Genomic DNA, 23,623 nt, shown 5'->3' with positions numbered 1-23,623 from the left:
GATTTTAGTATATGTATGTATGTTTGTAGGGTTTATATAAGTCAGTTGATTAGATTCTTTTGGTAATTGTTTAAATCTTTTTTTCTTTATTATTATTATTATTTTTTTTTTTTTTTTTTTTTTTTTTAGATTTTAATAAAAACAATGTTTTGCTTTTTTTTCATCTCAGAAGAGGTCAGTTTGATAATGGTATTGGGTTACAGATAAGTGTGATTACCATTTTTGAGAAGGAATTCTTTAAGATAACCCTACTTATGATACAAATGTTATAACAGAATGAGTGCAGTTTATATCAAAAGCTAGATTTATGAACAATAACTACATAAAAATGTCCATAGATTTAGGAACTCATTAGCTTTCACATTATTTATATACAGAGAACATGTTAATTCTGAAGATATTAAGATTTTTATCATAAAACCAATATTTGAAATCAAACATCTGCAAATAATTAATTCCCTATAGCAACTCTTCTTCCACCCACCCTTGTACATGTAATGAATGATTTATTATTTTTATTTTCATTTTGAAGAATTTGTGTCTTATAACACTGGATTTTTGGTCATTATTATTTTATTTTTTCTTAGCTGTTAGGAAGAATTATGGATTTCTGGAAAAAATATACAGTAATGACAGCTAAATTAGTATGAATTACATAAAATTATAATAAAAGGGAATACATTTTTTCTATTGTCTCTAAAATACACTCCATTGTTGAACCTCCTTTTCTAAGCTGTGTGACTCGGTATAACCATGAGGGAAACGTTTAATAAACTGGAATTCAAAGTCATACATATTACCCATTTAGAAAGATATGACATATTATCAAAGGAAACTACTGTACTGAGCATTAATAGACATACAAAAATAAAATAAAACATTGCAACCTCTTCCTCAACCATAGACTCTTCTAATCGAGATGCGGAAGATGGAAGAAGACCTCAGCAACCTGCACGAGAAGGGCCGCACAATGGAGCAGGACTCAGAGATGCTCAACATGCTTGCCACCGTCTCAGGGCTCAAGACCCGCTTGAAGACTCTGCGCTCGGAGGCTGAAGGAAAGAAGAATGATATTGAAGTAAGATCATTATTATTATTATCTATCTATCTATCTATACTTTTATATATACATATGTGTGTGTGTGTGTGTGTGTGTGTGTGTGTGTGTGTGTGTGTGTGTGTGTGTGTGTGTGTGTGTGTGTGTGTGTGTGTGTGTGTGTGTGTGTGTGTGAATATATGTACTTGTATATATATATATATATATATATATATATATATATATATATATATATATATATATATGTATGTATGTATGTATGTATGTATGTGTGTATGTGTATGTGTATGTGTATGTGTATGTGTATGTATATGTATATGTATATGTATATGTATGTATATGTATATGTGTATGTATATGTATAATGTATATGTATGTATATATATATATATATATATATATATATATATATATATATATATATATATATATATATATATATATATATATATATATATATATATTATATATATATATATAAATGAATAAATGAATATATGTAAAAAAAATATATATATATATATTTATATTTATATTTATATATATATTTGTATATAAATATATATATATATATATATATATATATATATATATATATATATATATATATATATATATATATATATATATGTATGTATGTATGCATGTGTGTGTGTTTAATGATATAATCTTCAAACTTGTAATGAGATAATGGAAATTAGATTTGGCTCAGCTTGATTGGGAAAAAAAATACCTAATAAGATTTTGTATCATACTTATACTTTAATGTAGCATTATATATTCCACTCTAAAACTATCCAGCCACTATAAGCATAAAAAGAAATCTTCGGAGAGCTGAGTTTCCTCTTGCTTCACAGACAAAGCAGAGTGAATCTGAACAGCAGAAGTTCCACCTAATCGAGTACCAGCAACTCCTCCAAGACCTCGAATGTTGGGTCACTGAAACCTACTCGCAGATCACGGCTGACGTCTGCCTTGGTTCCGTGACTGCCATCCGTGAGCAAATAACTCTCAATCAGGTACGAAGAGGGAAAAGATGCATTATCATAGTTATGTGAAACCAGAGCAAAAAAGATGGAGTCTGACAATGTATTTTTTTTATTATTATGCAGATTCATTTTTTTCTTCTTCTTCTTTTTTATTTACTGCTAGAACTGATTAAAAGTTTCATTCATATTAATATTTTGGTCATATTTTTAGGCAAGAGCTTTGTAAACGTATATCAAAGATAGTTTTTATATAATGTCAGACTCCATTTCCCCTTTATTTGGGTGCGTCTGTTCTTTACCCCATCAAGACACCATGCATGCACACTCACCATTGTTCTTTCTACTGGTAATGCACAAGAAAACCAGCAGGGCCACCGAGGCTGATCACCCCTTCCCTAGGACTGTGCATGGTAACAGATATCCATACCAACCACTTCTAAAATTTGTGTTCTTTATTTTTTCTCATTTATTAATTTTCCCTGACCCCTTTTTAAGATATTATTATCTTCATGTTATCTTAACAAGATCATTTACTTTTCCCTTTTACTTATTATTTAAATGTGAGTTTATTGTCAGTATTTGACTTTGAAGTCAAGAGTTAACATGATATCCAATATTAGCTATACATTAATAATATTGATAATGATTATGAAATATGTAAATAATGTACAACTCAGTTTAAACATTTGCTATTTTTGTTTCAAACATTTAGAAACCCGTTCTCTTATTATAAGAAAATTCTCCCTGGCTTTTTTAGACAAAGTAAATTAAACATTTTTAAGTGAAGTGTTATAGGTCAGTATGATGAGTTGGATACATTTTCTTTTCTTAAGTAGAATTTAATAACTCTGATAACATGTAGGCATTGTGTGGATTTACTTGTATTGATACTAAGAATTCCATTTACGAATAAGAAATTATATTTAATGGTCTGTTTATGAATAAGATATTATATTTACTGTTAGTTGTTTTCAGTGTATCTGAAGTAGACATACCCATTGAGTTATTAATGTTGCTATATCTACTCCTAGATTTGCTATCTTTGTTAACTCATATCAGCATCTCTATTGATTTATGATTATATTGCTTCTTTATTATTATTTTCTTATCATACAATTACTTTGACTATTCTTCTTTATATCAAGATTTTTTTTTTTATTATTGAAGTCAGATTATGCACAATACTCAAAAAAAATTATGTATCTCTTATCTGATTATGAAATAAATTTAATTTGAGAAGTGGTTGGTAGGTCTGAGTGTTGAAGAGAGAAGTCACTCCAGGGCTTAAATACAGCTTAAGTGTTTATGTGTTTGTCACATTGTTTTCAAAGAGCTTATATTTGTTTATAGAATCTTCAGCGAGACTTGGTTCGCCGTGAAAGTCAACTCAGTGAACTACGCAGCAAATGTGAGCGTGTGCAAGGTGATTCACACATCCAGTCACTGGCTCAAGAGATGACTGACCACCTTGTCTTCCTAAGTCAGACCATCTGTGACACACGTCTTGTGCTTCAGAACCGTCTGCACCAGCTGAAGGTACGCATCTGCCAGCATCGTCCTTCCTGTCCCTATGTATCCTAAATCTGCCTTCTTGACCATCCTTCTTTATTCTTCCAACTATCCTTACTTCCTTTTCCTGTTCCTCTTCCTGACTTCCTGCATAGATTTTATGATTCACACATTATGGTTGTCCTTATCCCCAGTTCATATCCCTTTGTGATCCCCTTTCTCTTCAGCTAAAAGTGCATCAAGAAGCATTGATTAAAAATCATCTAAGTACATTTGCAACAGCAGGTGTGCATCAGTTAACATGTGCCGAAATCTATTATAGGAGATCCTGGAGAATGAAAGGAAGCGGTTACCTTCTGATAGCCAGGACTCAGAGAAAGAGAGTGAGAGTACAATTGCTTTAAAACAAGAGGACCAGCCCATCAGTTTAGCAAAGGAACAAGTGCAGCAAGAAGCTGATGTGACCACGGAACCTGAAACAACTGAAACAACTGTTTACAAAGTGATGAGAAGGAGAAGTATTAAGAATGTTGTCATGATCGGTGGTATGCCGGTTGAGACTGAAGAAGTTGTTGAAGAACCCACTGATCAGGCCACTGATGTGGAACCTGAGGGAACTACCACTGTTGTCAGAGCTGTTCGTAGAAGGAGCATAAAGTCCATTGTCATGGTAGATGGTAAACCAGTAGAGACTGAAGAGGTTGTGGAGGATCCTATCTCTGTGTCAGAGGAGTTAGTTGAAAAGGACAATGTGCTCCTGGAATCTGTTTATGAGCCTGATGTGTCTACCACCACAAGAGAATTTGTGCCAAAGAGAATGCAGACCCTCAAGGATGAAAGAGAGTTCCTGGATTCTGCTGAAGAAGTTCAGGAACCAGCAGTGGCATCTACCATAACTACCCATCAAGTCATAAGGAGAATTGTAAAGAAGATTGTCATGATTGATGGAAAACCAGTTGAGATTGAGGAATTAGAAGATCCTCAAGACATATCAGATGAACTGATGCAGGGTAATCTTCCAGTAGATTCAGTCATCACTCGAACAACAAGTGAGCCTGACTTGACAACCACCACTGTCAGAACAGTTGTGCGTCGCAGAATAAAGAAGATTGTCATGGTAGATGGTCAGCCAGTTGAAACTGAGGAATTCATTGAAGAACCTGTGGACACCACAGTTGAGAATCTTGAGGATTATGCTAAGCAGTCAGTAATACCTGAATCATCTTCAGAATCTGAGACATTTACAACAATCAGAAAAATAATAAAGAAGAGAATAATCAAGAAAATTGTTATGATAGATGGTAAACCAGTAGAGACTGAGGAAGTTGTAGAAGAACCAGATGATGTGACAGAAGAGATTGTTCAAGCTCTTCCATCTGACTCAATTAGTGGTACCATCACACAGCCTGAAGAGGAAACTACTACAACTGTTCGGAGAGTCATCAGAAAGCGTGTCATTAAGAGAATTGTTATTATTGATGGTAAACCGGTTGAAACAGAAGAGATTGTAGAGGAACCTGAAGATGTAACACAAGAATGTATTGTTCCTTCTGACTCAGTTATCACAAAAGAAATTACAGAACCAGAGACCATTACTACTGTTCGTAGAGTCATACGAAGAAGAATCATTAAAAAGATCATTATGGTTGATGGTAAACCTGTAGAAACTGAGGAAATTGTAGAAGAACCTGAGGATGTGACTGAGGAAATGACACAAGGAATCTGCCCAACAGATAGTTCTGTTGTTACAGAAGAAATTGTAGAACCGGAAACTATAACCACTGTTCGTAGAATTATACGAAGGAAAATCATTAAAAAGATCATTATGGTAGATGGTAAACCAGTAGAGACAGAGGAGATTGTTGAGGAGCCTGAGGAAATTACAGAGGAGATTGGTGAGGGAACACCAAGAGAAGCAATTAGCACTGAGCTTATCACTGAGCCTGATGAACTAACAACCACAACTGTGCATAGAATCATCAGGAGGAGAGTCATCAAAAAGATTGTGATGATTGATGGTAAACCTGTTGAAACTGAGGAAGTAGTAGAGGAACCAGAAGAGGTCAGTGAGGAGATGCTCCAAACCTTACCTAAAGACTCTGTCACAATGGAGACCATCACAGAACCTGAAGAGGTGACCACAACTCATAGAATCATCAGGAGAAGAATCATCAAGAAGATCATTATGGTCGATGGTAAACCTGTTGAGACAGAAGAAGTCGTGGAAGAGCCTGAGGAAGTAACTGGGGAAATGGTTGAGGCAACTCCAGGAGATTCAGTCATCACTGAGACCATCACAGAACCTGATGAAGTAAGTACAACAACTGTGCATAGAATCATCAGGAGGAGAATCATAAAGAAGATCATTATGGTTGATGGTAAACCAGTAGAGACTGAAGAAGTTGTGGAGGAACCTGAGGAAGTCACTGAAGAGGAGCTACAAGCCTTACCTAAAGACTTGTTAGCCACTAGGACTATCACAGAACCTGAAGAGGTAACCACAACTCACAGAATCATCAGGAGAAGAATCATCAAGAAGATCATTATGGTTGATGGTAAACCTGTCGAGACAGAAGAGGTCGTGGAAGAGCCTGAGGAAGTAACTGGGGAAATGGTTGAGACAAGTCCAGGAGACTCGGTTGTCACAGAGACTATCACAGAACCTGATGAAGTAACCACAACAACTGTACATAGAATCATCAGGAGGAGAGTCATCAAGAAGATTGTGATGATTGATGGTAAACCTGTTGAAACTGAGGAAGTTGTGGAAGAGCCAGAAGAAGTTAGCGAAGAGGAGCTACAAGCCTTACCGAAAGACTCTGTAATCACTGAGACCATTACAGAGCCCGAGGAAGTCACAACTGTACGTAGAGTTATCAGAAAGAGGATTATCAAAAAGATAGTTATGATTGATGGCAAACCTGTTGAGACAGAGGAGGTCGTGGAAGAACCTGAAGACATCAGTGAAGAAACAGTTAAGAAGATCATTATGGTCGATGGTAAACCTGTTGAGACAGAAGAGGTTGTGGAAGAACCAGATGTCAGGGACATGATTCAGAGCACAAAACCAACTGATACTGTCATTACTGAAGAAGTTACAGAACCAACAGTTTCCAGAGTCATTCGTAAAAGAATTATCAAGAAAACCATTGTGGTTGATGGCAAACCAGTAGAAACAGAAGAAGTCATAGAAGAGCCTGTGGAGGTCACTGGAGAAATGGTTGAAAGAACACCAGTAGATTCAAGCATCATTGAGACCATCACAGAACCTGATGAAGTAAGTACCACAACTGTGCGTAGAATCATTAGGAGGAGAATAATCAAAAAGATTGTGATGATTGATGGAAAACCGGTAGAAACCGAGGAAGTTGTTGAGGAGCCTGAGGAAGTTAGTGAAGAGATGGTTCAGGGAATGCCAGGAACCATAGTAGAACCTGAAGAGGTGACCACAACTCATAGAATCATCAGAAGAAGAATCATCAAGAAGATTATTATGGTCGATGGTAAACCAGTTGAGACAGAAGAGGTTGTGGAAGAACCTGAGGAAAGGGAAATGGTCGAGGCAACTCCAGGAGACTCGGTTGTCACTGAGACTATCACAGAACCAGATGAAGTAACCACAACAACTGTGCATAGAATCATCAGGAGGAGAATCATCAAGAAGATTGTGATGATTGATGGTAAACCTGTTGAAACTGAGGAAGTTGTGGAAGAACCAGAAGAGGTTAGTGAAGAGGAGCTGCAAGCTTTACCTAAAGACTCTGTTATCACTAAGACCATCACAGAACCTGAAGAGGTGACCACAACTCACAGAATCATCAGAAGAAGAATCATAAAGAAGATCATTATGGTCGATGGTAAACCTGTTGAGACAGAAGAGGTCGTGGAAGAGCCTGAGGAAGTAACTGGGGAAATGGTCGAGACAATTCCAGGAGACTCAGTCATCACTGAGACCATCACAGAACCTGATGAAGTAACCACAACAACTGTGCATAGAATCATCAGGAGAAGAATCATAAAGAAGATCATTATGGTTGATGGTAAACCAGTAGAGACTGAAGAAGTTGTAGAGGAACCTGAGGAAGTCACTGAAGAGGAGCTACAAGCCTTACCTAAAGACTCAGTAGTCACCAAGACAATCACAGAACCTGAAGAGGTGACTACAACTCACAGAATCATTAGGAGAAGAATCATCAAGAAGATCATTATGGTCGATGGTAAACCTGTCGAGACAGAAGAGGTTGTGGAAGAGCCTGAGGAAGTAACTGGGGAAATGGTCGAGGCAACTCCAGGAGACTCAGTCATCACTGAGACCATCACAGAACCTGATGAAGTAACCACAACTACTGTGCATAGAATCATCAGGAGGAGAGTCATCAAGAAGATTGTGATGATTGATGGTAAACCTGTTGAAACTGAGGAGGTTGTGGAAGAGCCAGAAGAAGTTAGTGCAGAGGAGCTGCAAGCCTTACCTAAAGACTCTGTAATCACTAAGACCATCACAGAACCTGAAGAGGTGACTACAACTCACAGAATCATCAGGAGAAGAATCATCAAGAAGATCATTATGGTTGATGGTAAACCTGTGGAGACTGAGGAAGTAGTAGAAGAACCTGAGGAAAGTACAGATGGAGAAATTGTACCTATAATCTCTGGAGGTACACGTATTGTGAAAAAGAAGGTTAAGATCAAACGTGTTGTACATATTGTTGATGGTAAAGAGGTTGTCGAAGAAGAAAGATCTGAGACTCCAGAAGAAGTGCTTGAGTATCCTGCAGGTACAGGCAGTGACCAGCCTTTAACTTTGCCAATTAGTCAGGACATAGAGAGCATACCTTCTGATACTGCCCAGTCCCCTGAGACTCCGGTTCAGCAGGCCAGAGTTATACGTCAATTGAGGATTGTAGATGGTCAACCAGTTGTATCTGAAGAAATCCTGGAAGGAGCTGAAAATATACCAAGTGATGCCAGTGTTTTGGAAACACGAAATATCCAAGTTCATGCTGTCAGACGTAGAATGAAGGTAATTCGTCGTGTACAGATCATTAACGGAGAAAGAGTTGTAACAGAAGAAGTTGTTGAAGAACCAGAGACAGAGTTTGGAATGCCAGAAGATGGATCTGGAGTCACTGTCACAGACATGACTGGAAGTACTCTATTCCCCAAACCTCAGACGGAAACTAATGAAGCCCTGTCTCCTTCCTCTGCAATTCCTCTTCAGTGGAAAGAAGAAACCTATCCTTCAAGCCTTCCCAAGAGTGAACCAGAAGAGAAGATCACAGGAGAGTCTTACAAGATAACTGAGGTTATGCCCAAAGAGCCTCCAACAGAAGAACGCCCTCAGGACCCATTCCCAGCACCTGTGAGCTCTTTCCCCGTCCCAGCTTCAGTCAGTGATGCAAAACCAAAGGACGCAAAGGATACCACTGAGGTCTGGTCTGGAGCTCTTTACACCAAAGCTAGTGTAGAGGATTCCTCAGAAGAGACCATTCCAGACACTGCTGGCCAGGCTCCAGTTCTCCCTGAACAGCCAGCTCATCATGAATCTGAGGAAGATTTAGAACCATATCCTCAGCCTGGTGACAGTCAGGGAGAAGAACCATGGGAGGAAATAGCCCATGATCTCATTGGAGTAACGCGCGAAATCTCCTTGACAACTGATGGTGACTCAAGAGAAGTCAAAGACTCTGAAGACCAAAAGACCAAAGCTTTCCCAAGCCCTGAAGATCTGGCGGTTCGGGCTGAAGATCTGAAGCCTGTTTCTAAAGAAAGAAAATCTAGTGCAGGTGAATCTTTCCCTACGTTTAAAAGAAGAGATAGTGGTGTTGCAGAATTGTGCAAGATATTTGAATCTCCTACAAAGAGCTATGATGCACCCGTCTACCAGAGACCAAAGCCAGTGGTGACAAGAGAGAAAATACAAGATACTACCAAACCTTTCAAATCTGTGGAAATACCAGCTTGGCCCCCTTGCAAAGAAAAAGATTTATCTGTAAAGCAATTCCCACGACCAGTAGGGGATGTGCCCCTGCCATCATACAAAGATTCTACTGTGCCAAGGGATCCAGTAACAGGTTGCAGAATTTTCCTGGAAGAAAAATATACTCTCATTCCAAGAGATCAACAGATGGAGAAGATCACAGATATGTCATCTGGAGCACCTGCAGCACCTGCTCCTTCCCCAGATTTCCCAGAAAGAAGAGAAGATCTAGAACCATTTGCAAGACCATTTGAGTTTGGTGGAGATTTCCGATTCCCAGAATATGTCAGGCAAAAGTCTGATACTGACAGGGAGCTGCAAACCCCCACTCAACCTCAAGCACCTTCCTGGGAAGAAAGATTATATCAGAAACATATGGATAACCTAACACCTACATCCATACCTCAGACCTCAGAGACAGCACCTGGTTTGCCAGAAAGAGGTATGGCACCACCAGTAGATGTAAAACCACAGTTCCCATCTCCACAAGAGAGTTATCCATATCCAGTTACCTCTGAGGAGATCCAAAGAGTTAGTGACATTAGGTCTCCCCAGTTGTGGGCAACAGGACATTACCAACAGTCTACTCCTGCTGACCAAAGAGAACACATCCCACAAGACGAATCAACTATGTTACCTCCAACATATGCTGAGCTTGCAGCAAAGATCGTGCCAAGCTTCCCAAGCCCAGGAGAAGCACCCGTGAGAGATGGAAAAGAGCCTCCACAGTATACAGAGAGAGAGGAGACAAAGAGAGATGAAGTGTTCCCATTGCCTCTTGTCTCTCAAACTGAGGAAACACTGCGAGATGTGACATCAGTGTCAGTTTGGCCAGAAAAGATTTACAGTAGGGTAGATGTCATTGAAGGAGAGGAGAGACTATCACCTGAAGGTGATACAGAAGCTCCAGCACCTACTCTGCCAGCTAAGAGTCCACAGTATGTCTCAAAAGAAGCAGCATTCCCAGTTCCTATTGGAGAATTCCCGGTGCCATCTCAGAAGAAAGATGAACCGCAGGAAGTAGAAAGACCAAGTGAATTATTCAAAGATGTATTGTACATTCATGAACCACCTGAAGAGGAGCTCAGAATCATCAGTGACGAAGAACATATTGGCAGGGCAGCCCCTAAGTCTCCAGAGTTTAAGGAGGAGCTTGTTACACCAGTAGCTCCATTCCCTGAACCAGGGAAGCCATCAACCGTACCTAAAGATGAGGATAAGTTCCCAACTCCTGTTGTAGGTCTCGTTGATGAGCCTCGAGATGTGACATCAACTCCGAAGTGGACAGAGGAGCAGTATGCTAGGAGTGACGTATCTGTGAAGGATGCTGATATCCCTCAGCATGACACTCCAGCAAAGTTGCCACCAGCACCAGTAAAAGCTCCTCCCTTGTCTAAAGAGGACACACCATTCTCTCGACCAGTAGGTGAATTCCCAGAACCCACAGAGAAGCCTGATGACAGACCAAGTGTACCTGCAAGTCAGATACACATGGAAACTGTCTATGCAAGACCCTCTGATGTAAAAGAAACTAGAAGAATTGAAGAACACAGAGACCTTGAACTTCCTTCTAAAGAAAGCCCCAAGTATGAGGAAGTTGATGTAGCAAAGGAGGCAGAACCATTCCCTGAACCAAAGGTGCTTGTGCCAAAAACTGAGAAGTTAGAGATAGTTGAAGAGCTTTCAAAGCCTCAAGAACTTTCATTCACCCTCCCAGAGTTTAAAGAAACTCCAACCAAGAAGATTATCGAGGCATTCCCAGAACCAGTAACAGTTCAGACACAAGAAACACCACAGGATGTCATTTCAGTGTCACAATGGATGGAAGAACTCTATCCATCCAAAGAAGTTGTGGTACAAGATCGTACATTAGAAGAAGGAGAAAGAAAAAAGGAATTGCCTGAAATACCGGTAAGAGCTCCAGAGGACAGACCTGTGATAGCAGATTTCCCTGTTCCAGAAGCAGATTTCCCAGAGCCCCTCAAAGAAGCAGGTGAACCAAAGGAGGGATTGAAAACTCAAGTATTCTCAGAGATTGTTTACAAAAAGCCAGAAGTGACAGAGGATCCCAAAATTGAAATAGAAGAAGACATTTGGGAGGAAGCGGTTTCAGATATTCCTGACTTCGGGGAAGCTGATGATATTAAGGTTCAGGCTCCCTTCCCAGTTCCAGTAGGTGATATCTGCCAAACAGATGAGACCCAAGGAATGGAACCACCTGTATATGAGGACAGTGATGAAGACAAATTTGAAGATTTTCCAGAACCCACAACAAGCATACCTGACGATACTCCTGAAGATGTCTCAACAGTCAGCCCATGGCAGGATGATTTGTATAAAAAGAGTGAGCCAGTGGAGGTAGGTAGGATACCCCAAGTAACAGAAGAAATCCCTGTGCTTCCTCTACCAATGAAGAGACCCGAAGAAAAGACACGGGAAGAAGGTTTCCCAGAACCAGAAGCACAGTATCCTAAACCAGTTGATGGTACCAGTGAGCCCCCAGCTGGCCCAGATGCTGTCAAGGTATTTTCAGAAGTTGTTTACACTGAAGTAGTAAAGACTGAAAAACCAGAAGCAATTGAAGAGCCTGAAGACCTAGAACATCCTACAGTTCAACCACCAGCATATAAGGAAACTGAACCTGTGCCCACTGAACCTTTCCCTACCATTGGTGTTCAGGGACCAGCAATTGAAAGTATTGAAGAAATCATTAGGCCTGAAGAAACTACTACTGGACGTAGAATAGTCCGGAGAGTTATAAAGAAGATCATCATGGTTGATGGTAAACCAGTAGAGACTGAAGAAGTTGTTGAGGAGCCCGAGGAAGTTGAGGGAACGCAGGATGAATCTTTCATTACTGAAACTGTAACTGAGCCAGAAGGGGTTATTACCACACATAGAATTATTAGGAGAAGAATTATCAGGAAGATTATTATGATTGATGGTAAACCAATAGAGACAGAGGAAGTTGTTGAAGAACCTGAGGAGATAAGTGAAGAGATGCTTCAGGGAACACCAGAAGATTCAGTCATCACTGAGACCATCACAGAACCTGATGAAGTAACTACCACAATTGTGCGTAGAATCGTTAGGAAAAGAATTATCAAGAAGATTGTGATGATTGACGGTAAACCTGTTGAGACAGAAGAAGTTATCGAGGAGCCAGAGGAAGTAAGTGAAGAGATGGTTGAGGGAGCTCCAGAAGAATCGGTCATCACTGAGCCTGAGGAGGTGATTACCACTCACAGAATCATCAGGAGAAGAGTCATCAAGAAGATCATTATGGTTGATGGCAAACCTGTGGAAACCGAGGAGGTTGTGGAGGAACCAGAAGAAGTCACTGAAGAGGAGTTGCAAGCCTTACCTAAAGACTCTGTAGTCACTGAGACTATCACAGAACCCGAAGTGACCACAACTCATAGAATCATCAGGAGAAGAATCATCAAGAAGATCATTATGGTCGATGGTAAACCAGTAGAAACTGAGGAGGTTGTGGAGGAACCTGAAGAGGTTAGTGAAGAGATGCTACAGGCTTTGCCTAAAGACTCTGTCACAACTGAGACCATCACAGAACCCGTGCATAGAATCATTAGGAGGAGAGTCATCAAAAAGATTGTGATGATTGATGGGAAACCTGTAGAAACTGAGGAAGTAGTAGAGGAACCAGAAGAGGTCAGTGAGGAGATGCTCCAAACCTTACCTAAAGACTCAGTAGTCACTGAGACCATCACAGAACCTGAAGAGGTGACCACAACTCACAGAATCATCAGGAGAAGAATCATAAAGAAGATCATTATGGTCGATGGTAAACCTGTTGAGACAGAAGAGGTCGTGGAAGAGCCTGAGGAAGTAACTGGGGAAATGGTTGAGACAACTCCAGGAGACTCGGTCATCACTGAGACCATCACAGAACCTGATGAAGTAACCACAACAACTGTGCATAGAATCATCAGGAGGAGAATCATCAAGAAGATTGTGATGATTGATGGTAAACCTGTTGAAACTGAGGAGGTTGTGGAAGAGCCAGAAGAGGTTAGTGAAGAGGAGCTACAAGCTTTACCTAAAGACTCTGTAATCACTAAGACCATCACAGAACCTGAAGAGGTGACTACAACTCACAGAATCATTAGGAGAAGAATCATCAAGAAGATCATTATGGTCGATGGCAAACCTGTTGAGACTGAGGAGGTTGTGGAGGAACCAGAAGAGATCAGTGAAGAAGAACTGCAAGCCTTACCTAAGGACTCTGTGACAACTGAAACCATAACAGAACCTGAAGAAGTAACAACAACTCATAGAATCACCAGGAGAAGAATCATCAAGAAGATCATTATGGTCGATGGTAAACCTGTTGAAACAGAAGAGGTTGTGGAAGAGCCTGAGGAAGTAACTGGGGAAATGGTCGAGGCAACTCCAGGAGATTCAGTCATCACCGAGACCATCACAGAACCTGATGAAGTAACCACAACAACTGTGCATAGAATCATCAGGAGAAGAATCATTAAGAAGATCATCATGGTTGATGGTAAACCGGTAGAAACTGAAGAAGTTGTGGAGGAACCTGAGGAAGTCACTGAAGAGGAACTACAAGCCTTACCTAAAGACTCAGTAGTCACTAAGACTATCACAGAACCCGAAGAGGTAACCACAACTCACAGAATCATCAGGAGAAGAATCATCAAGAAGATCATTATGGTCGATGGTAAACCTGTTGAGACAGAAGAGGTCGTGGAAGAGCCTGAGGAAGTAACTGGGGAAATGGTTGAGACAACTCCAGGAGACTCGGTCATCACTGAGACCATCACAGAACCTGATGAAGTAACCACAACAACTGTACATAGAATCATCAGGAGGAGAATCATCAAGAAGATTGTGATGATTGATGGTAAACCTGTTGAAACTGAGGAAGTTGTGGAAGAGCCAGAAGAAGTTAGCGAAGAGGAGCTACAAGCCTTACCGAAAGACTCTGTAATCACTGAGACCATTACAGAGCCCGAGGAAGTCACAACTGTACGTAGAGTTATCAGAAAGAGGATTATCAAAAAGATAGTTATGATTGATGGCAAACCTGTTGAGACAGAGGAGGTCGTGGAAGAACCTGAAGACATCAGTGAAGAAACAGTTAAAGCCTTACCTGCTGATTCTGTTGTCACTGAGGCTGTTACTGGGCCTGAAGTCACCACAACTCATAGAATTGTCAGAAGAAGAGTCATCAAGAAGATCATTATGATTGATGGCAAACCTGTTGAGACAGAAGAGATTATTGAGGAACCAGAAGATATCAGTGAGATGATTCAGGGAACACTACCAACTAATATTGAAAAAGAATTCCCACTCGCTCAGTCTGCTCCACATGATGCACCAGAAGACTCAGAAGCTCTAGAAGTGTGGGAAGAAAAGTTCTACCCTGCAGAAGATCACCAGCCTCTGAGACCGGAGAGTATCAAAGAGGACAAAGAAGTGGCACCTGCCTTGCCAACATTACCAAAGGAGCCTCCTAAAACATATGAGGGTGCACCAGATTTCCCCAAGCCAGAAGAAAAGTTCACACTTCCCATTGAGACTTATGAAGAACCTGCTGAGTCCCCTGATGTTACCACACACTTTAGTGATGCTGTGTATGAGGTTCCAGCAACACATGATGACAAGCCAGAAATAATCCCAACTGTCGAAGAATCTCCTGTGTTGATGCCTGAAGAAGAAGACTTTGAATTGGAAGAGCCTCCAGCTGGTGTCGCATGGAGAGAGGAGTTAGTCACCACTCGTCAAATATCTTCAGAAGACTCACCTCGAGAGGAAAGCAGACGCCATTCTGAGGGTGATGAAGTTGACTTAGCCACTAGCCTTCCCAAATCAGATTCTCAAGTATCCATTGTCATCACACCTGCTGAAGATCTGTCACCAGAAACATCAACAGCAGATAATGACTATACAGATGCTGGAAGAACAACTTCGTATGATGAGACTAGCTCAGTTGATGAGATGTTCACAGCCGATGATGACGTACTTGCATCATCAGCCACCTCAGATAGAATCACAGATGATGAGTTGTCTGAGGATGCTCCAAGGGAATTAACAGAAGAGTCTGAAGAAGAACTACCAGAGGAGGAAGTACATCCAGAGGAAATTGAGGTAGTTACACCCACAAGGGAGGATACACCTGAAGATGTTGAAGTGGTTTCAGTCACATACGAAGAAGCACCAGAAGATACAGAAGCTAGCAAAATCACTTGGGAAGAGCCTCCAGATGAAATAGAGGTGGTCACACCCACCGAAGAGATCCCAGAAGTAGTGACTCCCACTCAGGAAGAACCCAAGGAAAAGGGTTTGACACCCACACTTGAAGATGAATCTGAATTCTTTGCTTCCACCCAAGAAGAGTTCATAGAGGAAGATCTTAAAGAGGGTGACAGTTTTGTGTCACCTATACATGAAACTGTGTCAGAAGAGAAACCTTCTGAAATCATTTTTGTAGCCCCTGTCAAGGAAAAATCTCCTGAAAAGGTCCAGATGAAGGTTGAAGAACATCCAGATATACATAAAAAGGCTGTACCAGAGGCTGAAGTGATTTCAGTAGCTGATGAAGCTGCCTCTATTCCAGCTGCTTCTGAAACCCCAGAAAAGATACAGGTGACCCAAAAAGAGCCTGAAGAAAGTCAGGCAGGACTTATTTCTGTAATCTCTGCACCTCCAAGGACCCCAGAAAGGATTCAAGTGATGCCTCTCATGCACGAAGCACCTGAAGAACTTCAGGAAGCTGATCTTGCTGAAGAAACCCCAGAAATGATCTCTGTGATCCTAACATCTCCAAGGTCCCCAGAGAAGGTTCAAGTAGTGACTGAAGTGCGAAAAGAGCCTGAGGTAGTCACAGAAAGACCACAAGATGAATCTCCAGAAAAGTATGTTACTGCAGTTGAGGTGCTTGATGAAAAGCAAAAGGAGTCTCCAGAAAAACACGCAACAGTGGAAGAAGTTCCCGAAGTAAAGCAGAAAGAAACTGTAGAACATTCAAAGGTTTCTGATGCAGAAAAGGTACCAGCTAAAGATCAGTTTGCAGCAGTTGAAATAGTGGAGGAGATCCCCAGCATTCCAGAGTACACACAGAAAGAATTTGAGCAGGCAGAGACTACCACAAAACATGAGCCAGAGGAAGATGAGGAGACTTACTATGAGTCACAGACAGACACTATTAGGGAGAGGACACCATTATCCCTGTATACCACTCACGTGAACAATCAGTTTGTTACCAGTATAGATCTAGACTCCAGGCCTGTTGTTGAGGGTGTTCATCCAAAGGATGACTCACAGGGTATCCGAGATGAACTGATTGATGAACACACAGCTGGGCCACCAGCGGAGCCGCCTAGTGTGCCATCTGCACCAGTTGAGCCCGTAGAAGAGCTAACAGCTGGTGCTCCTGATACAAAAGACGATCTTAGCTTAGTTTCTGCTGAAACAGAAAAACTGTCAATAAAATATCCAACCACAGAATTAGAAGTTATGGAAGAATGGCAAACAATTTATGAGCTACTCAAACGAAAACAGAAATTGAGGGAGGAGTCTGCAGCAATAGTGGCTCCTTCTGCTCAGCTTTTATTACCTTCTTCGAAACAGCCTTCTGGTGATGAACAAAACTCTCGTGTAGATGAAAATATTGTTTTGCTGCAGGATGCCATTAAGAAGAAGGATGTGGTGGTGGTGCAGAAGGTCATTATTACCATTGTGGAAACAGTCACCACCTGGCTCGAGACTATTGAGTACCGTATATACATCATCAGAAACACTGAGGACATCCATGAACGGGCCCAGCAGTACGAGCACCTTCGAAACGAACTCCACATTGTCGAGGAGAAGCTTACTATCTTAGAGGATGTGACTCAGTCTGCTGTAGAGATCCTTAGTGAAGAGACAATCGTAACTATCCGAGAAACAGTTCGGTACCTCCGGCAACAGGTTAGTCATGTTGAAAAAGTTCGTCAGGCAGAAGAGAAAGAACAAACACAGGACGAGGAAAGTTATGCCCAGTACCTGACTGCAGTTGATAATGCAGAGAAAGAAGTGTCAGATCTTAAATCACAGCTTGTTGTCATCCAGGACACACAGATGCAACCAGAAGAGAAAGTCGCCAAGCTTGAGATGATTCTGACAAGCAATGAGGACATGAGAGACCGCATAACCGAGTTGTTGCTCAGTTCGCATGACTTGAGACGAACTCCAGGACGTCAAGTTGGGACTGAGCTGGCGACCATCCAAACTGAACTGTGCGACATACACGACAGTGTTGAAAAAGAGTTGGACCGCATCCTGCGTCTCACCACAACCACCACCGAGTATGAGGAGACGCTTATGGAACTCACGCATCTCATAGAGATGGCTGAGAGCATTCTGGAGGCTCGGGTGGTGGCTCGAGACCTCGACCACCTCACGGACACCATTGCTAAGCACAAGAAGCTCTTCCTGTCCCTGCGGCAGTGCCAGAAGGTGCTGGAATCGCTGGACACGTGCTTGGAACCCAGCTCGCGCGTACACTACCAGCAATTGTACTCTCGCTCTTACCTGAGGGCCTCAGTGCTCCTCGACAAGGCCACGCAGCGGAACCATCAGCTCTCCCTGCTTGAGGCGGAGTGGCTACGTCTCCTGAGTCAGCTGACGGAGGAGGAAGCGTGGACCGTCACCGCAACGGAGCAGGTGACGCAGCTGCACACTGTTGCCGCTGACACGTACCAGGACAACACCAGCGCCTGCAAGGTGAGTGCCGCGCAGATCCGTCTCTTTGGATGTTTAAATCAAGCGTTGAAATTGACACATTTTCCACTTTTATAAAGGCCAGTCGTTTTTCCATGAGTGTTCTATGTTCACCGAACTCATAATTATATTAATGCTAATCCATTCCCACATCACCTTAATATGACTTAACGTTCAAGGAATTATTTACTTATATATATGTTTATATACGTGTTTTTCTTTCATCATTGCTAAACTTCTTTAATTTATAAAACAAGCATCGTTATGAATTGTCACATTATTATAGTTGTCCATGATTTACCTGTTTCAGGAATGCCAGGTTTGTAATGAGCGGTATCTAACCCTATAATAACAAACCTCTCTAGTACAGAGGCACTTCCTATTTAATGACATGTAGCTGTACCGTGGATACAGCTTGAGGGAGCTTTATATAATCGCGCTGGGCTGTAGGCTTCGTTGTCTGTGGGTGGGTCATATATATATTTTTTTTTTCATTTGTCAAAATTTTTAGTCTTATTTCTCTATTTTTTTCGTTGAATTTCTTTTTTTTTCATATTTTTCCTTTTTTCTCTCTATCCTCTCTCTCTCTCTCTCTCTCTCTCTCTCTCTCTCTCTCTCTCTCTCTCTCTCTCTCTCTCTCTCTCTCTCTCTCTCTCTCTCTCTCTCTCTCTCTCTCTCTCTCTCTCTCTCTCTCTCTCTCTCTCTCTCTCTCTCTCTCTCTCTCTCTCTCTCTCTCTCTCTCTCTCTCTCTCTCTCTCTCTCTCTCTCTCTCTCTCTCTCTCTCTCTCTCTCTCTCTCTCCTCCTCTCCCCTCCTCTCCCTCTCCTTCTCTCTCTCCCTCTTTCCCCTCTCTCTCCGCTCTCTCTCCTCTTCCCCCCCTCTGTCTCTCTCTCTCTCTCTCTATCTATCTATCTCTATCTCTCCTCCCTATCTCTCTCTTTCTCTCTCCTCTCTTTCTCTTTCTCTCCTCTCTTTCTCTTTCTCTTTCTCTTTCTCTCCTCTCTTTCTCTTTCTCTTTCTCCTCTCTCTCTTCCTCTTTCTCCTCTCTCTCTTTCTCTGTCTCTCTCTCTCCTCTCTCTCTCTCTCCTCCCCCTATCTCTCTCTTTCTCACTTCTCTCTCTTTTTCTCTCCTCTATCTCCTCTCTCTCTCATCTCTCTCTCTCTCTCTCGCCCTCTCTCTCTCTCTCGCCCTCTCTCGCCCCCCCCCTCTCTCTCTCTCTCTCTCTCTCTCTCTCTCTCTCTCTCTCTCTCTCTCTCTCTCTCTCTCTCTCTCTCTCTCTCTCTCTCTCTCTCTCTCTCTCTCTCTCTCTCTCTCTCTCTCCCCCTCTCTCCTCTCTCCTCTCTCTTCTCTTCTTCTCTTCTTCCCATCTCCCCCTCTCTCCTCTCTCTTCTCTCTTCTCCTCCCTTCCACCCTCTCTCCTCTCTCTCCCTCTCCCCCTCCCTCATTATTTTATCAGACAGACAAACTATAGACAAAACATTATCCACCCGCACCCGCTCGGAGGCAACGGAACGCAGCCCACCGCTAAGTAAAGCCTCTCAGTTCGACCCGCTTGTGTAGCCCCCCTGGTGCTTTCTCTCCTCTCTCGATGTTCCAGCTTCAAGGGACTAAATTGTTTCATTCTTTTTTCAATGTAGAATGAAAAGAAAGAGGAAATGTATTTAAAGGACATGGTCCGTAAGTAAAGGAGAGGAGGAAGATTCATTGTGATGTATATTTTTTCAGCTTACGGTTCCATGGACTTTGCGCTGCTTCTCTCAATGCGCGAAAGACGGAAGGTTGTTAAAGCTCTGGCACTATTTTGATGGTTTTGTTTAGATGCTGCTGTTTCTGATTACTAGATAAAGTTTAATAATAGAAGATCATTTAGGGATACTGTCTATTGAAAGAAATTAATTTAATTAAATATGCTTCATTAAAGTGCGATCTGAGGAGTTTTAAAGTTCTTCCTGAGAGATTACGTCTATCTGTAATCTTCTGAAATCTTAAGAGCTTGAGAGAAGCGGCTTATAATCCATTTATTGTTTTTTCCCCTCAATCCGTCTTTCCAGATCCACTAATGGGAATGTTTTACTAAGAAACCTAATTGTCTCAAGGTTCCATCTATGGTTTCCTGTAGTTTACTTCATATATAGCCTGTACAAATGTTGCTTCACATTGCAGTTTAGTTTAGCCTTTCAAGTCTTTATTTTTTCAAGACATATAATTCAACTTCTGATAGTCTTCTTCAGCTATCTTCATTGTAAGCAACCATTATGTCTATCTGGTGAATATCTTCATTGTTAGAAGAGAATGAGTCTAGCCTAGTGCAATAGCTTCCTTGGTATATCCTTCGGGCATGATTAATGCTGTCTTGGGTGTAGGGGGTCCGGGGGGAGAGAGGAGGGGGCAAGTGACCCTCCACTTCCTCTCGCCGGACCATCCTGGGAGTGGAGGGGGAGGGAGGGGCAAGGGGAGGGGGAGAGGCTGATCTCTAACCACTTGGCGTGACTAACTAACGAGCGTGTGTACGTGTGTGTGCGGTGGCCTCGCAGGACCTCCTGGTGGAGAGCGTGACGCACGAGGCGCACACGGGACATCTGGTGGAGATGGTGCGCAAGGTGAGCGACGCCATCACGTGCACGCCCCTGGAGAGCCGGGTGACGGCGCACCACCAGCGGACCACGGCGCTGCGCCAGGACGTCGGCCGCCTGCTGGAGCGCCTCGAGGAACTGCACGTCCACTGGTCGGCCTACCAGACGCAGATGGACAAGCTGCAGGAGTGGTGCTCGCAGGCCAAGACGTCCCTGCATGAGATCGACCTCACGCCGCAGGACCAGGAGAAGCTGAGGGAGCAGTTCAACCAGATCTGGGTAAGTCTCCTCCCGGGGCGGAGTGGGAGGGGTCTCGCTGGCACTCTGGGGTCCCGCCTTTCATTTATTTGTGTTGAGTATTTATTTTATATGTTATGTGTTTACTTTTTGTTACCTTTGTTCTGTGATATTTTCAGCTGTTAAACTGACATATATGTAATTTATTTTATATATTTTTCCTAGAATCTCAAGGCCCAGTTTGATAGTCAAAGTGTATTGCTGAACGAATGCATGAACCACTTTGACAAGTCAGTGGGTCTTGTCAACATGACGGATGAAACCCATCAGAGGCACTTCCTGTCGCAGTTCAAGGCCGAGTGGCGTGAGCTTGAGGAGCTCCTGCAGCAGAAGGAGCAGGAGCTACACAGGATCCAGATCCAGGTAGTTCCAGTGCCTCAGCTGCTGTCGGAGACCCAAGACACGTTATCGGGGGTGGAGGTGGCCCTTCAGAGCATCGACACTCACGTCACCTCCATCCAGCAGCTCCGAGACATATCGGAGCAGTACAAGGTGCTGCGCATCAAGATCCTCAACAGCAAGGAGAACCTCGAACACCTGACCCAAGTCTCAACCTCCGAGGAAGAGCAGGACGAGGAGCTGCTCGATACGTTGGGCCGCCTCTCACTCACGTGCCAGGAGCTCATCTGCACCATTCAGCAGCGCATCGCCTCCCTGGAGTATGTGCTGGACCACGTGCAGAAGGCCGTGAGCCGCGTGGAACGCATCTCCCTCACCATGATGCACCTGGAGAGCACTCTCGAGCGCTGCCAGGCCGTCGATAAGGAGGGCGAACAGATCCTCAAGGCCGCCTTGCACTCGTGTAAGACCATCTTCGAGGGTCTCGCTCGTGCCGAGGAGGACATCAACAAAGTAAGGCAGTCCCTGGAGACCCTCCGCAAGGACCCGCACCACCCGTGCCACCTGGCCGAGCTAGAGGCCCAGATCGAGACCCTTCAGGCCAGACTCAAGTCCATCTCCGAGACCATCAAGGAGACCCGCAGCAACCTCAAGAGCCGCCTGGATGTGTGGCAGAAGTTCATGTCGTCGTCCGACGCCGTGGACAGCTTCCTGCAGGAGGTTGAGTACCTGATGGAAGGGGCGCCTGACCTGGCCTCCGTCAACCAGGACGCCCTCAAGAGTCACGTGGAGGAGCTGCAGAGACTTCAGGGCTCCATGGCCAGCAACGAGAGCCTGTTGGAGATGCTAAGGACGCAGGCCGTCCAGGTGGAGAAGAAGGACGTCGTGGAGACGCAGCTCACCCGCTGGAGCAACGTGTCACAACGCCTTGTTTCGGTAAGTTTTTTTTGCTTAATTGCATACGGAATTTCAGTGATGACGGAAGGTAAAAGTGCTAAAAAGCTGGATATTTGAGAGCAAAGTAAATTCAAATTTGCTCACATCAATTTCTTTTAAAAGCAAAGAAATAGATAAGCCAATGTGTTGAACCTTTTAACAGCTTTGATATTTCATGCAAGTAATGATTTGAAGGAAATTCTTCCATACAATAAAAGAGAGAAAAAGAATATCCTCGAAAACACATCCCTTGTTTTCTCTGTCCACAGGTTATCTTACGCTACGAGACCGCCTTGGAGCTGTGGACCAGGTTCCTCACGGTGCAGGAGGAGGTCAAGGTGTGGGTCGAGTCCAAACTCACCCTCATCGTCTCCCTTCAGTCCCGTGGCATCGGAACCGAAGAGCGAGGCCAGATTCAGGTAGAGTGAAGTTTTCATGTCAGTTCCTCTTTTCTTCCTTTTTTCCCGAAGATTTCGTGGATAAAGAAAATGTTGCAAGATTCTGTATCCATGCGTTGTTTTGTTTTACGTTGCGGGTGTCGAGCAGAGAATTTACCTTTTTGTTTACTTTTCCTCATATATATATATATATGTGTGTGTGTGTGTGTGTGTGTGTGTGTGAATAGTTAAATAAATAAATATTTAAATAGATCGATGTGTGTGTGTGAGTGCATGTATAATTATCATATACCAAGTCGGTGAATCAGAATGTGCATCCAAGAAATGAATTCCAACAGGCGCAGAATCGTTGCGCACCAAACGTATTTGATAACAGAGGTTCCCGAGAGCGCAGGTCACGAGAGAGAAAACGTACAGATGTTGCATTAGTGGCCGTCCCGTCGCGCGTGAGCTCAGAACACGAACCGAACATGTTCCGGCTCACGAGGAAGAGGTCGTTGCAACGCAGGATTCGGAACACCGTAAGTTCCCTGGCAAAGGGAAGTGTTCTTCAGGTCTTCCAACTTCGTTTATTCTGGAAAGGTCGTGGATTAATAGCGAGAAAGATATCTGCCGTTTTAAGAGGTGGTGTTATAAGTGGAAAAGACTGTGTGCGCTGAGAGTTTAAGTATATTTCGAAGGTAATATGAATGGAGGACGTTACAATGGAAGGGAATGTAAATGGCGCTGGCAAATGAACTGTGGACTTATTTCTTGAGGAAGGAATTCATGAATGATTGCAGTACATATTTCAAACTGCA

At 42.7% G+C, this 23,623-nt stretch overlaps 1 protein-coding gene and 1 long non-coding RNA gene across 2 annotated transcripts in view; one reads left to right on the top strand and one right to left on the bottom strand.

Moving 5' to 3' along the window:
- The window catches only part of LOC113823000 (Muscle-specific protein 300 kDa), a gene marked incomplete in the record, with an annotated part of 352,771 nt that overhangs the window by 267,976 nt on the left and 61,172 nt on the right, over positions 1-23,623 (top strand). The window contains 7 exon segments of the mRNA XM_070135434.1: positions 905-1,078; positions 1,915-2,076; positions 3,397-3,582; positions 3,878-18,283; positions 20,815-21,132; positions 21,316-22,425; positions 22,695-22,844. Of these exon segments, the coding sequence (XP_069991535.1) occupies positions 905-1,078; positions 1,915-2,076; positions 3,397-3,582; positions 3,878-18,283; positions 20,815-21,132; positions 21,316-22,425; positions 22,695-22,844 (16,506 nt within the window).
- On the bottom strand, positions 96-18,229 carry LOC138865283 (uncharacterized). Its single transcript, XR_011399357.1, has 3 exons — positions 18,092-18,229; positions 14,670-14,777; positions 96-1,052 (listed from the first exon to the last, which is right to left on the bottom strand). It is a non-coding gene; the product is annotated as an uncharacterized lncRNA (long non-coding RNA).

The sequence above is a fragment of the Penaeus vannamei genome, chromosome 20, assembly GCF_042767895.1.
Source record: "Penaeus vannamei isolate JL-2024 chromosome 20, ASM4276789v1, whole genome shotgun sequence".
Lineage (NCBI taxonomy): Eukaryota > Metazoa > Arthropoda > Malacostraca > Decapoda > Penaeidae > Penaeus > Penaeus vannamei.
Note: the sequence above shows the minus strand (reverse complement) of the source record. Positions and strands in the feature narration are given on the sequence as shown.